A 15,721-nucleotide genomic window follows, 5' to 3' on the forward strand; every position below is an offset into this window, starting at 1 on the left:
GAATTATAAAACCTACACCAATACACATCATGGTCAGTATCATCTCTGATGTGTACATATCTCTTATTAATTCATGGAATGCTAGCAAGGGTTGACAGAGCCCTTGTAAGTAGGGCAGGGAATCGGGTCAGGTTTGACCTGAATCATACCCGACTTGAATCCAAATAGTAGTTTGGGTTCGGGTCGATTTTCATATTCGTTTCTTTATTCGGATTCGGGTTTAGATCTAATTTTTGGGCTTTTTTTGAATTTTTAGTGTTATCCGATCGGGTCGATTTGGGTTCGGGTCAGGTTCGGATTGAAAATTTTAGTTTGATTCAGATTTAGGTTCAGATATTGTCAAACTATTCAGGTTCGGATTCAGATATAGCCATATCCGACCCGAACCCAACCCGTTCCCTGCCCTACTTGTAAGTATGGTCTTAAGTTTGGGAATTGATTTACTTCAAATTGGCTTGAAACAATATAAGAAATTGCAGATTTGGCTTGTGCTTTTCATAGTTGCACTTTTCGGGTGGAGAAGGATATCGTTAGAAGAAAAACTCGTTATCTCTACCAACAAACTTTCTACACAATGTAGATGCAAAATCGGGTTTGCAGCTGGTTGGTGGACAACTGGACATGGATGATTACATGAAAACTGTGGGTTAAGATGGTGAAGTTCGGGTCGGACTAATCCTTATTGGTTTTGCAACAATAGCTGAATCGTAAGGCGGCTATCAGATTTTGGGTTTGGCTTAGTAATTTAAGATTATTCTTATAATGTAACTTGTTAGGCTTGCTTAATAGGGGATTAGTAGATTAACTAGTTTGTAATGGCTGCTCCCTCTAATGATCATACTCTTAGAGTGGAATGTAACTTTGGTTATATATAGGTGGGGGTCTGCCTTAACCCCAGCTTATTTTGAAAAAAAAAATGGTTTTACAACTCCCCCTATTTGATCGGGATTCGAAACTCCCCAAGTTGACTCTTTACTATTAAATCGGGTTGAACGAGTTTTTTGATGGTTTGAACCATAGTACAAAATATCGTGATAAATATCGAGATTTTAGCAAAAGATATATAAATATCACGATAAGTTTAGAGATATATACAACTGTAAATATCGACGATATTTATGATATTTTAGGATATATTACGATATTTAGGGATATTTAGTTTAGATAACAATCTTATTTAATATTTACCATCATATTTCAAATAAATATAAATGACATATCGTGATATATCAAAATATATCCACAATATCCACAATATTTGTCGATATAGCGTTTTAGATATATCTACAGTATTTGCATATCAAACAATGTAAAATGTCCCCAAAGATGGGGATATATCCACGATACATATCAAGAAATTGAGTATCGATAAACACTCATATCCTGATATTTTGTACTATGGTTTGAACTGCCCGATTCAAGCTATGAACAGGTCAACTCGGTTGTTCGAATGTTAAAAAATGTGTTTAAGTTGGGAGTTTTCAATCAACCCGACCGTGTTGATTCAACCAAATACTTCATTTAGTAGCCTCAATTATAATTATAGGTTATAATCATATCGCTAAATCTATGGTGTGCGGGCTGTACCAAAACTAATGGCGCGCGATTTTTACTTAACAAAGAACCGCTCTGGTTTTATTTGAACTAGTGGTCTAACCTGATCCGGTCAAAAAACCAGTTCTGACTTTGACCCAAATCGAGTAAGGTTGACGAAATCAGTTTAGTCAAATACTCAAATTTCATAGGGTCATATTGTCAATACAAATTTTAAAATTTTGTGAAAGAGGGAAACCAAAGCAACCAGAAAATTTTGTGAAATTTGGAAACCAAAAATCCCGCTCTATCATTATTTTGGATCCTTTTGGAAACCTCAAAATCCCCACTCATATGAGGAAACAAAACCTCCCTTTCTCTCCTCTCTCCCTCACTGACTAGTACACATTCTTTTCTCACTGCTGTTGTGCGATATTCTAAACTAGCTAGGGTAAGTAGAATACTTCACTCATCTCTCCATTAATTGTTAACAAATTGTTTCTCATCTCTCTTAATTTATGGTTTTTCGTTTCTGTTGTTTAGATTTTGCTTGTATTGATTCTACTTTGATTTTTCTTGCTTCAAAGGTATGTTTTATGAGGATGTTTTATATTTTGTTAGTTATTGATGTGAATTTAATATATCGATACTATTATGGTTTTGCTTGGTTTGAAGATACTTTACTTTTATCTTATTTGTTTGAAATTAGTATCTTCATATTGTTATAATTTTGGTTGGTTCAAGGGTGTTTACTTCACAATGATTTTATTTCGTTTGAAATTATGAGGGTGTTTCAATTTCCGCATAAACTCTAAAAAAAAGAGAGCGAAAACAAAGTCTTGTTTCTTGAGTAAATTGGACGTATTTTTTAGTCTAAACACAATGTTATACATATTGTGATGTTGGTGAATAGTGAAGTCCAAGTGGTGCTCGAACGTCATTAGGAACTTAAATAAGTTACATGGTAATGGTGCAGAGGGGGAACTGTCATGTCCCACTTTTGGAGCATTGGTATTGGAATAGACCTATTCACTCACAAGAACGAGGCCTCAAGATAGTAGAGCCAAATACTTATTCACTTGCAACCCATGGTAAAGAAAATGTTTATTAAAATGTGTCGGGTATTTATGTTAGTTAAAATTCACCATCTGACCAAATCATGTCATATACATTCTACATATATGGTACAAAGGTTCAAATTCCATGAAAACTAGATAAATTTGTCCAAAGTATACATAGCAACACAGCCCAAAAATAAATATGCAACCCGCATAGGGTACTACCAAAAATATCTACAATATTTAGCCAATAATTTAAAAAATATATGCAGGACGAGTCCGATGCAGACTAGGACTACTTCACTTGGTCATCTATGTTTGCTTAGTGTGTTTACACTTAGGTGTTCATTCTGTGTTCGACCATACTTCTCGTAATTAGAGTAGGACTACATTAAATATTCTGATCGTGTATAATTTTGTTATTGTTCATCATGTATTTTGGACAATTTGTAGTTTCTTTAAGTTTGTTATATATATATTAACTTGTGTAAATGGCATCACACGATGAAGTTGTAGTGTTTAGTTTTGTTACAAAGCTTTCGCACTTGTGTTATCTTTTGTGTTGTGGGTGGCAACTTGGCTTGTTCGGAGGACTCGCGTCATCGAGTTACCACAGGTGCGTTCCACAACCAGTATGCCCCAAAGGGGACCCTGATAACTTTTTCTATATAAATGACGCATAAATTGCTTAGGCTTAAGAGTCATGGAAAATAAATAGATTGTTCCATGTTATGTGATTTCATTGCTACAGCTGACCCAATCCCCATATGTTGATCGGACTGGTACACATTGGTTATGTCATGGTGTAATATCCATGTCAGGATACAATACCACTCTCGCACCAAACATTTTATACTAGGTGCATGGGATGTGTTGCACTGCATATAGCCACGTCTCAAGTTTGTGAAGGTTTTTCTTTTTGGATGGCAAGCAGGGTTTTGGAGAGGTCCCTTACCCCTTTGTATAAATAAAAATGATAATACTGGCTTGGTTACATTCTTATATGATCTTTGCCCGTAGCATCATCATATATGATCTTCTTTACATCTTCTGAAAAAGAGCTTGGAATCAACTCTATAAAACTAACACTTGGAATATTAGATGCTAAGATATCTGCTAATTTATTTGACTCCCTATATACATGCACTAGATTAAAAACTTCTAGCTCGCTAATAAGTGCTTGTATTTCTTCCATCATGCAGTTTGCTCTCCATGGGTGCTGCCTCGACTCTTTGGAACAGCTGACTACAGTAGTTGAATCCGTCTGGGCCCTTATTTTTTGTAGCCGTGTCTCACCGCTAGTCATAACCCATTCTCAAGCCCATTTAGCTCGATCAAGTCTATTGTTTTATACTTCGTCTTCCCGCTAGCTGCTGCTAATACAGTTCCACTTCCATCACGAATTGCAGCTGCCCAACCACCTTCAGTTCCTTGAATCGTGCCATCTGTGTTTAAATTCTGCACTCCCTCTTCTGCTTTTTCCCATTTGCAATGCTTCAGAGTCTTCATTTTGGTTTCGATGTTTAAGCTCCAGAGTTGCATAAACCTTTCTCTCTCAGGCCCATCCTCCATCTTCATCGTCATAGCCTCCATTTTAGTTCTTGCATCATCGAAAATCATCTTTCCCACTTGCTCTGCCCTTGTTCGCTTGTTCTCAAATATTTGCCGATTCCTCTCCATCCAAATGTTGTATATGAGCCCATTGAAAACTAGTCGCAATGTATCTTGCTTGTATCCCTTTCCTCTTGAGTTCTGGTCAATCCATTCAATCTCATTTTCCCATGTTGCTGCCCTCTGCCTATTGTACCCAGCTTGCTTCAGTAGCTTCTGCCGTACCTCTTGTGCATACATACATGAAAAGAATAAGTGTTCCTCTGTTTCTCTTTCCCCCCAACACAGCACATACCAATCTGTCTGAACTACTTTCCATTCTCTCATTCGAACTAATGTCTTCAAACCCCCCTTCAGAACTAACCATGTTATAAAAGACTGCCTCGGTATTCCATTCGTAAACCACACCATATTTTTCCATGATACTGGTGCTTTGATTTTCCTCACACTCTCATAAGTGTCTTTCATTGTATAATCACCCTTCTTTGTTGCCGCCCATATGATCTTGTCTTCTCCGTGGCCTAGTTTCACTTCTTCCTCTATTTGTGTGACAATATCCGGCATATGCACTCTTACATGTGCTTGTACATTCCACTTCCCATTTTCAATCATATTGGACACATTCGCATTTAATCTGCAGCTGGAATCATGTATAAGTGATAAAGGAAAATAATTCTTGAGAATACCTAATGGGTGCCATGGATCAAGCTAGAATTTTGTGTTCCTCCCATTCCCAAGCTGATGATGAACTATATTCTTAGCTTCCTTTCTGTATTTCAGGATGTTCCTCCACACCCATAAGCAATCATTAGGTATTTTAAGCTGCCAGAAGTTCCTATCCTTTATCAGATTCTTTTGTACCCATTTTGTTCATAGTGTATTCCTTCCACTCACTTTATACCATATGTGCTTCAGACTCGCAGCTAGATTCATTTTGTTCAAATCCCTTATTCCCAACCCTCCTTCATATGGATAACATACATCTTCCCAACAGATTAGTGCATGTGAGGTGGTGCATTTAGGCCCAGACCATAGGAAGTTCTTGCATAACTGATTAATTTCATAAATAATACTTTGCAGTAGTACAAAAGAAGAAGTCCAGTATATGCTCATGTTATTTAACACTGCCTTGATTAGTTGCAGCCTCCCTGCATAAGACAATGCTCTTCCTTTCCAACTTTGTATCTTTCTCCTTACATTCTCTATCAATAACATGCAATCTGTAGATTTTAACCTTGTTGTTATCAATGGAAGCCCTAGATATCTCACCGGCAACACTCCCCTTTGAAACTGGATTATCCCTTCTATTTGTGTTCTCATAGTGTCAGTCATTCCTGCATAGAATATGTTACTCTTTCCCCAATTCACTTGCAACCCCGAGCACTATTTGAACTTGTCCAGAGAGCCTTTTAAATTTCTTACTATGTTCACATCTCCATTCATAAATGCAATTAAGTCATCTGCAAAGGACAGATGAGTAACCGGTGGATTAATGAATTTATAATGTAACTTATACTCCCCTTCCTTAACTCTTCATCTTAGTATCTGAGTGAAGAACTCCATTACCAGAACAAATAATATGGTGACATAGGGTCTCCTTGCCTTATCCCTCTCTTACTTCTGAAGTAACCAAACGGTGTCCCATTTATCATAATCGAGAACCTAGGTTTTTCAATACATGTTTGCACCCAATTTGCGAAGATTAATGGTACTCCCAATCTAAGCAATGCAAATCTCATTGCCTCCCATCTTACTGAATCATAGGCCTTTCTTAGGTCTATTTTTGCTGCACATCTCGGAGGGCCATTATCTCTATGATAATTGTGAAGCAGCTCATGCGACAGTAAAATATTATCCTGTATACTCCGGCCTGATATAAATGTAGATTGGTTAAGTGATATCACCTTGGGTAGAAATGATCTCATTATGCCTGTCAGAATCTTTGTTATGCACTTATAAACCACATTGCAGCATGCAATTGGTCTATAATCACTGAGAGAACTTGGAGAGTGCACCTTTGGGATCAAGGTAATACATGTAGCGTTCACCTCTTGTAGCATCATGCCTGATCTGAAAAAGTTTCTTACTGCCTTTACAAAATCATCCCCAATTATTCTCCAAGTTGCTTTGAAGAACAAGGAGGAGAAGCCATCACTACCTGGCGCCTTATCACTATCAATGTTCAATAAGCATTCTATTATTTCATACCTACTCACCTCCTTAATCAATTCCTCTTGATCATTTTGATTTAGTTGCTCCACCTATATTTCATTCATCATATTAAAATCTATATCATCCATCTGCTCTAGGTTGTATAGATTCTTATAAAACTTCGCACACTCATCCCCTATATCTTCAACTTCCTCAAGTATTTGTCCCTGCGTGTCCTTCAGACAAATTATTTTATTTGTCATCCTTCTCACCTTCACTGAATTGAAAAAATACTTGGTATTGTTATCACCCACAGTTACCATTTGTTCTCTCGATTTTTATTTGTATTCTGACTCCTCTACCACTGCTGCCCTTACATACCTTTGTGTGATTATTCCCTCCTTTTGTAATAACTCTATTTCCATTGGTTGTATTTGTAGCTGCGTCTGAATCTGATCCAGCTCAGTTCTTGCATCTTGTTTCCTTGTTGTGGCCAATCCTCTCTCTCAATTCCAGGAGATCAACTCAGCCTTGACATGCTTCAGTTTTTTCATAAAAGTATACATTGGATTGCCAACTACCGGTATGTGCCATGACTCTTTAACCAATTCCAGAAACCTATCCTCTTGTATCCAGTTGTTAAAGAATCTGAATGACTTCTTACACTGTCCCTTTGGCTTGCTTGACTTCACCACCATTGATGAGTGGTCTGAAGTTACGCTTGGGTTGTTAAAAGTAGCTTCTGGTTCACTAAATTCACTAACCCATTCTGCATTAACCATCACACGATCCAGTTTTCTCCATTTCTTCGCACCTTGTTTATTACTCCATGTAAGGAAATTCCCCTTATATTTAAGGTCTGTTAGCCCAGCTAGTGTCACACATTCCAGTAGATCATGGAAATGGTGTGGTCTTGTCTCTTTCCCACCAACTTTCTCCTGTGAGTTCAGCACCGAGTTAAAATCACCCAACACAATCCATGGTTTTTGTACCGTACATGACATCTGCACCAAGCTCATCCATAATATTTTCCTTCTCTCCCTTTCATTTGACCCATACACCATTGTTATAACAAAGCTTTCTCCACTTACTACCTTAGCATCCATCGTGATGCTCTAGTTATCTTTTTGAACAAGTGTCATGCTGCAATTCTTTGAGTTCCAGCAGCACCATATTCTGCCTTTCTCACTATATTCGTAGTTGTGCTCTATCTCCCAGCCTGGGCAGCATCCATTTAGTACTGCTTGCATATTCTTTTCCTTCACCTTAGTTTCCACCAAACCCATTATGCTTATCTCATTCTTCCTAATTAATTCCCTAATCTCATAATGCTTAAAAGCTTTATTCATTCCCCTCATATTCCAGCATCCTGCACTTATCATTTAAAAAAGATTGAATGATAATAATGGTCCCCTCCGAGTCCCATCTTGTGTAGTATCTTGATTATTTGTGTTATATGACACACTTTGCTTCATTCCTTCTTTGCTTCTGTTATCCATATTTGCTTGTCTCGATGTTTCTATGTTCGCTGGTGGCATTCTCACCTCATCTATTGCCTCACCCTCTTCAGTAGCCTCTTCTGCCATGCCCAACTGCTTGTATCTATTGCTCCCATATTTTTGAGTTTGCTGCCTTTCTCTCTTTTGTTCATCTTGTCCCTTTGTGCCACTACTACTCAGTCTACCCATCTTTCCTTCCTCATCCTCTGACTCACTTCCATTACTCCTAGCTTTGCAGCTATGTTTTTTCCCTGGGGATTCCCATCCTTTCTCGTCTGATACATCGTACACTACTTGAAGGTGAGATTAGGTTTGTTTACTTGTCTTGTTAGTGCGTTGTCTCTTTTGAGAGAGAGAAAAGAATGTGGGAGATGGAGCAATTGAGATAGACCTGGGATGGTTGACCTAATTGTGGTTGGATATACTATCCCCATTTGTTTGAATTGTATCTAAATTTCTTGATTTTGATGTACATTTAACCTAAGTTACCTTTTTTTTTTTTTTTTTTTAATCCTTGGGTAGTTCCTAGTATCTCATACCCATCATTTGGGATATGTGGCTAACTTACTAGAGTAGCTAGGGTTTCAAACATACTTAAAAGGTAAATTGATGACATTGGAGGTTAGTGTTTTGGGAACAATCTAGCTCAGGGCTTTTGCTTGGTATAGCTCTAACTAAAGGCAAGTGATTCTACATTTGTAGAAAATGGGTATTTAAAATTAGCTTTAATGCTCTATTGTCATGCTTACTAAACTATCAAATACTCAATATTGCTTATAAATATTATCTTCCATATCGTTCATCTCTTTTTCAATTTGTAATGTATTTCAGTATGCCTGGGGATGCAATTTTGTACTCTACTCTCCTCCACTGAATGAAAGCCTACAGTGTATTGTGGAAAAAGACTGTCTTGGGATACAACTCATTGAATGCAGGTTTGGGTTGCCCTGAACCCCTAACCTTTTCATAACAAAAAAGAACAAAAAAAAAATTACATTTACTACATTCACACTTCTTAAACAAGCTGTTGGAGCTTGCTGTGTTGCTCAGATTTCTTGCAGTTTAGTTAACTATAAGAAAATAAGAGGTCAGATCTCTTAACACTGCATTTGACTAAGCCTTTCTCATTTACCGCTCTCAACGTAATTTAATTGCTTGCATGAGTTTTCTTTGCATCATAGCATTGTACTGATTACCTCCATCTCTATGGAATCAGAAAAACTTGAAATGATTATAGCTTGCATCTTTACTTGTATTACCTTTGTTACGATAATAAGGATATTTAGGTCATTCTGTAAGGGTATTGTAATCAACTGTAGGGCCTATATTTGGGGTATGTATATATTTGTATTAGGTTTCTAGGGTTATTGAACAAGTCAATAGAATGTAGCCTTTAGATTTGTAATACCTTAACACTATTGTCTTTGTATCAGGTGTAGGTGAGCTCTTACTATTGATTCGAAACATGCACATTTCATATGTTCTTCTCAATGTTGATTCGCTAAACTGTAGGCCTACTAGGGCATTAGGTCTAGCTCATGACTCTTCAGAAGCAGGAATTTCCATGGTTATGACTTCACTTAGTTACCTGGAGTAAAGTATTTTACTTAGTTCATGTTCAAAAATTAATATGTTGCAAAACATTGCAGACTAGTGATCGGTAGAGCAATAAAAACAGTGAGATGATGATTGTAAACAAAATCGATAAGTAAGATTAACTACTAACCGTTTACTTGGACTCGACTTGCAATAATTAGCTTGGACACTTTATCACTTTATTGGAGTTGTGATGTCCTGTCCATTTGATGAATTTATATTAGTGATAAAGTGTTGAATCTGTTGACCTTTATATTAGTGTTGAAACAGAATGACCTTTAGTTGAAACTGTTGAATTTCCATTATGTCTTTTTTACAGTGAAACTTAGGAATGGTCATTGCTCTATTATTCTCTAGTCTTCATATTAATAGATCTAATTATCCGGCAGTGCAGCGACCACAAAGAGGTTAATTTTGAGGCCCAAAACAATAACGGAAAAAAGCTGGACCAGGGTGTAGAAGACGTACAAGAAGCAGGACGAGTTGTCAAAGTAACTAGAACAAAAATATATATATATATATATATATGCTATATGTAAGGGACCTGTAAAGTAGATCATTAAGATTTGGAAGTTTACAATTTTTCTTTTTGGATGCTTGAATATGTACTTTGCGTCCTTTATGTGAGTTGTGTGATGTAAGTGGTTTTGTATGTGGGATAGACTTGGAACATATCCAGGGGTGCGACAAACAACTAAATTGGTTTTATAATGCTCTAAAAGTATAGAAAAGTATCATCATTGTTATTGCTCCTCGATTGTTAAATGCAAGAAAAAGGAATGTTGCCACTACTCACGTGCACCAAAATCTAGTATGTCAATGAGAAAAGCATAAAAAATGTCCAATATTACATAATCTCTGTCATAATCCAGTTATGCTACAAAAAGTAGCATATACTTATTGCATATTCTACATAATTTGTCTGGGCCTTGTACATCAAAAAGCTTATGTTCGGCAGTATATAGACTTGGGTAATGACCTGTCTAAGACATATCGATAATTTGTCATTCATCTGTAATTTACACATTTTGTCTTGGGTTGTGCCAATTATCCTCATAAGCTGTGTGATTGTTTTGCGTCAAGAAGCCAAAATAATAAGGGGCTTCAAAAATTGCGCAAGGCAAATGAAGGCCAGAATGCTTTGAAAGGAAGTGTGAAGGCTTATTGTTAGAGGATGCCACTATTGATGACATATGTTGAAATGCTTCTATTCGACACTACAGAGTAGAACAGATCCAAATAAGAAATTGGAGTATGACATTGTTGGTGACTTACATGTAGCAGTGTTTGTTCGGTAATACAATTCCGAATATGAAAAGTGGTCTTGTTAATGTTGGTGGAAATTTGTTGTTCTTCTTCCATTTTTTCTGTTCTGTTAATGTTTCAATTTGAACAAACAAGATTAACACTGATCGATCAACATATAAATCACTTTCTTTAGAAGCTCCTCTTCTTTATAATGGCATTTAAATACATAAAACACAGATACACACAATGCAAACAAACAAGTTTGGTAGTTGCAGAGAAGCAGTCCTAGACAGCAAACAGACAAGCAAAAGACTCTTAACAAATGAGAAACAAGACCAACGTAACTAGACAATTTTACGCTTCATCATCAAACATCACCGCAATCTCTAACAGGAATGAACTTTGTCTATGTCATCTGATAAGCCCTTCGAAAATATCTCAAAGCATCCGCAGGAATTGTATCAGCACAAGCATCAATACCGCGTTGAATAATACGCCCTGTTTCTTCCAAAACGTCATACTGCAAAATAATTAAGAAGGCTATTAAGTAAAGAGGAAAAACAAATAAATAATGCAAATTGATTAAATAATGAAGAATAAGTAAATAAAGCAAATAAAGAAAGGCTCCCCATAAAGAAAACTCACCAACTCGTAGGTCGGATCCTCAATGTTGAATGGTTCCAAATGCTCAGGGTTCATCACTACAAGGTGGATTTCGAAGGGATACCACGCAAAATACTCATTGTCGCACTCTGATGGATACTTTACTTTACGTCCTCAACGGGGAAAGCTTAACACATGATTGTTCCACAAATCCCAACACCGCATCGCAGTAGAGTATTGAACCTTATACCCACAGCCGGAAACAGTAACCACGGTGTTGTTGGGTCTTGGTGGGTGCTACGGTACACTCTGCACAGAACCAACCTGGCGCATTACTCTAATAATGTTGTAATGCTCATTTATATCCATGAAGCATATACAACCTTCATAAAACACTATCTCATCTACCGGGCGCCACTCTCTAACATCGGCATACGGATCCCAATAAACCTTCAAAATAAATTAAGAAAATAAAACTTTCCTCTCCAAAAGAGATTAAATGAAGCTATAAAAAAAAGCCCAATGCTTACCTCGATTGGCTCCATCCTATCCAACCTCACTCGTATCCACTGCAAAGACAATGCCAAGTTCTCATACTGCACATTGGATTTTGAGTGCCTCTTCACACGCGGCAACTCAAAGCTATACCTTAGGTTAGAGTGGGGCCTAAACCTAGGGAAATGATCATAGATCCATACCTGCAGTTATATTTTTTTTTAAAAAAAACAATATTTACTAGAGGTATTTACTATACTAAGGAATCAATAATTAAAGAGAATAAAATAAAAAATAAAAATAAAGCCGGAAATTGATTTCACATCAGCACATGTTGCAATCCCCAGCTGCCAATATAGATATACAAGTATAGCGGCACCCCAAGCATACTCTTTGATCTGCTTCCATACCCTAAGCAACTGATAAAACATAAAAAGATAATTTTACCTACGAAATGTTCGATGAAACTCAAAACGTAAGTAAACTAAAACTATTTTATGTGCCTAAGATTTATCAAAGATTTCTACTCTCAATCCTATGAGATATAGTGGAGTAGATGATTCGTTCCACTCTTAGTCCTTCCGCATGTTGTGCTCTCTACGTATAATTACTCTTAACTAAAGTCTAATGAGAGATTTACGAAATGGCAACTAGACTACGATGCAACTACCCACAAGATGCAACTAGTCGACTATTAGAACAACTATGGGAATGCTACGTCGATTCTATGATAAGGAGTTGAGGGGGATTGATTCCACCTTAACTTGACTTAATCCTACTAACAACGAATCGTCGTAATCCGAATTGAACTACTTCGCAGAACAATCTGGTTACTCCTAATCCCTAATTACACATGGCATTTCTACTAATTCATAACTAGCATATGAACGATTACACCCATTCTCATGGTGAACTAATCATTTCTAGAGTGGAAAGGAAATTACGATGACTCTACGATAATCGGGATCAAGCTTTCATCAAGGCTTCTCAACCCCTCAAATGGAGGTTTAGCCGAGAATCATCACGCTATCATTCCCAATGGAATTCAAACAAGACATGATATAAAGATTTGAAATTTACTAATCTAAATTAAACAATAATTAAAATCTAATTAACAACTAAGAAATGGTAACCAACAATAATTAAAACTAGATCTAATATATTGAAATAACAAAAATCGAAATGACAAGAATAATAACTATTTTATTTATCTAATGAATGATATTCAATGATTCAAGAATTTAATCTAAAACAAGAAATAAAATTCTAAAACTAAGTTCTAAAAACTCATTAATGGAGGCTAACTAATCTCATTCTAATCTAGGTCTAACTATCTACGTAATAAGGGAATTTAGATCTAAACAATTGTAAATGACAAGAATCGAAATTGACAAATAGCTATTTTATTTATCAAACTAATTAAGAACAATGATTCTAAGAGTTTAATCTAAAACAAGAATTGAATTGAAGCTAAACTAAATTAAAAACAATTAAATCTAGATCTAGAATTATCTATATTTTTAGGTCTAATTAGCTACTATTAACTATCTACCATTAACAAAGAGCTAAGCTTTTGTTTTTATATGTTTTCAGATCCAAAAATCGTGCATGGGCTTGGAGCCATGTTTTGCGCCAGAGAATCAGGCCCAAAACCCAATTCTTTCAGTCCAAAAAGGCCTCTTCAGCTGCAGTTGGCTTCAGCAGACTTTTCATCCACTTCTGCTCCTCTGATTGGATCAAGGCTTAGACCATTGGAAAGCTCTTTCCGAGCCGGTCGTTTTGACATAAGGTAGGCCCCCTTTCGAGGTCTGAGTCCAAAGATACGGCCTTCGGAAGTTCTGCTAACTTTGTGTGCTGTTTCTGCCCACGTCGACTTTTCAGCTTTTGACCGGGCTTTTAGAAAGGCTTTGTCTTCTTGAATCTTGGCCTTTAATCACGGAACTCCTTAGTAACCGACCTTTGCTCCTTTATCTCGCTAAAGTGGCACATTTCTGCACATAATGGACTTTGAAGCCTGAAATGCATAAAAATACGTAATCAGTGTTAACTCTTAATTATTACTCACATAATTGGTCTAAAAGTATGATTGTTACAGGGTTAAAACTACAGTTTTGGGCTCTTATCAGCAACCTTAAATAAACAATGGGAATTGCATGTCCCGTCTTGTGACAGAAGAGGGTACAACCAAAAAAATAAAATAGATATCCCTTTACTGCACATTGGATCTCTTCTCTACTCGACCCCTTCCTAATAGTCTTCCCCCCCTTCTTCTTGACCTTTGGTTTGCATTTCTCCGCCAACTGTTTCCTAATAAACTCCGACCTCACACTCATAGACCTAAAATTCTCCAACTCTTCTTTCAGCGCAACCAACGATATTCCAAGAACTTTATGGAGCAGTTGCTCTGCCTCCAATTTCTTCAAGTCTTTATCGGTACTTCCATGAACATTTTTCCCAGTAATGGGCACACCTAGAATCTTGGACACATCATCCAAGGTGATGGTCAGCTTATCAAATGGCATGTGGAAAGTATTAGTATCTTGATGCCACCTTTCAACGAACGCTGAGATAAGCACGAAATATAAAGGGTGCTAGTCTACACCAATCACCAAGTCATACAAGCCTGTCTTTTTTAGCTCAGATCTAAAACTTTTGCATTCTTCCATGATGTTCCATTGATTCAACTTCTTAGTGTGTTGAATACACTTCAGTGGACCACGCTTCTAAAACAATAAAGTGCACAAAATTAAATTGCACACGAAGTTAAGTAATCATAAATAAATACTAAATAAATAAGTACATATATTCAAAATTACATTCCCATTCCAAACATTGTAAGCCATGTGTGTAAAATAGTTATATAGAAGGGACGAGTCCGTTAGGCCACTGCCATACTGTCATTGCTGGTACTCACCATCTCTACCATTCATGTCTCCCCTATCATTGCCACCATCACCTCCAACTTCACCTTCATTACCATCCTCACCAATATCTGCATCTTCACTTTCATTGGCATTCTCCTCATACCTTTCTGTAGTAGAATCAATTTCCATATTCCCCCTTTCTACATCCCCTGCCTCTTCCATAAGCTATATTATATAGAAAAGTAACTTCAATTACAAAAAAACCACAACCCATCAAAACAATAATTACAAAACGAAAAACGGCAGTTTAGAATTCAAACACCACAAACTATAAAAACCAGTGCAAATAAAAAATGAGTAAAAAAATAAGAAAATAATGCATAAATCAAATTTTACATTAAGTTGCATTTAGATTCCTAACTGACTAATACCCTAAAATGTTAATGTATAACTCAATTTTACCTCATAAGCACATAATCAATTTAACATTAAACTGAAATGTGTAAGGAATAAGAAATATGTACCAATTATTGATGATGTGAAGAGAGAATGTTACAGAATGAGAGGGAGAGTAGTCACTGGTTATTTGGAATGAGAGTGCTGGTGAGAGAGTGTTTGAGTTTACGGTACGAATTGAGGATTTTGATTTTTCGAGATGGACAGTCGGTGGTTTTTTGGGTTGGGTTTGTTGATGGGGTGACTTGGGCTTGTGGGTTGGGCTGGGGTCTTCCATCTATTGTATACCTTTATAGTATGTAACTATTAGTAACATAATGCATAATATAGAGTCATTAAAGACATATGGATCTTGTATGTCGTTCATTGGGGGAAAATATGACAAATATGCTGGAAGTGACAACATAAGTGATTTTAATCCAACCAGTTTTGGTGAGCATATTGGAACAAGAAACAATTATTATAGTATGCCACAATTAGTACCATAATGTATTATATATATCCATTAAACACATATTTTTCTTGTATATCGTTTGTGGCACTAAAATGTAATAGATATGTTGGAAGTGAAAACATAAGTCATTTTAATCGAACTAGGGATCAGTAG

General features: G+C 36.6%; 2 protein-coding genes across 2 annotated transcripts; both read right to left on the minus strand.

Moving 5' to 3' along the window:
• Window positions 1–6,859: 6,859 nt before the first annotated feature.
• LOC147488194 (uncharacterized) lies at window positions 6,860–7,459 on the minus strand. The gene has a single exon (XM_086574294.1). The coding sequence runs from the start codon at window positions 7,457–7,459 to the stop codon at window positions 6,860–6,862; it is 600 nt and encodes a 199-aa protein (XP_086430420.1).
• A 3,643-nt stretch (window positions 7,460–11,102) lies between these two features.
• Window positions 11,103–14,880, minus strand: LOC147488195 (protein MAINTENANCE OF MERISTEMS-like). Its single transcript, XM_086574295.1, has 6 exons — window positions 14,709–14,880; window positions 14,008–14,357; window positions 12,118–12,213; window positions 11,830–11,997; window positions 11,624–11,749; window positions 11,103–11,216 (listed from the first exon to the last, which is right to left on the minus strand). Exons 1-6 carry the CDS (start codon window positions 14,878–14,880, stop codon window positions 11,103–11,105), a joined length of 1,026 nt encoding a protein of 341 aa, XP_086430421.1.
• Window positions 14,881–15,721: the final 841 nt, after the last annotated feature.

Source organism: Coptis chinensis, chromosome 7 (genome assembly GCF_015680905.1).
Source record: "Coptis chinensis isolate HL-2020 chromosome 7, ASM1568090v1, whole genome shotgun sequence".
Taxonomy (NCBI): Eukaryota; Viridiplantae; Streptophyta; class Magnoliopsida; order Ranunculales; family Ranunculaceae; genus Coptis; species Coptis chinensis.

What these genes read in the sequence shown, in the direction of transcription:
- LOC147488195 (XM_086574295.1), bottom strand. Translation starts at nt 14,880, where the DNA reads ATGGAAGAGGCAGGGGATGTAGAAAGGGGGAATATGGAAATTGATTCT. An exon ending in GAGAAGAGATCCAATGTGCA is followed by an intron (nt 12,214 to 14,007) that starts GTAAAGGGATAT and finishes ATGTTTTATCAG; the next exon opens with TTGCTTAGGGTATGGAAGCA. An exon ending in ATAGGATGGAGCCAATCGAG is followed by an intron (nt 11,750 to 11,829) that starts GTAAGCATTGGG and finishes TTTATTTTGAAG; the next exon opens with GTTTATTGGGATCCGTATGC.
- LOC147488194 (XM_086574294.1), bottom strand. Translation starts at nt 7,459, where the DNA reads ATGGATGCTAAGGTAGTAAGTGGAGAAAGCTTTGTTATAACAATGGTG.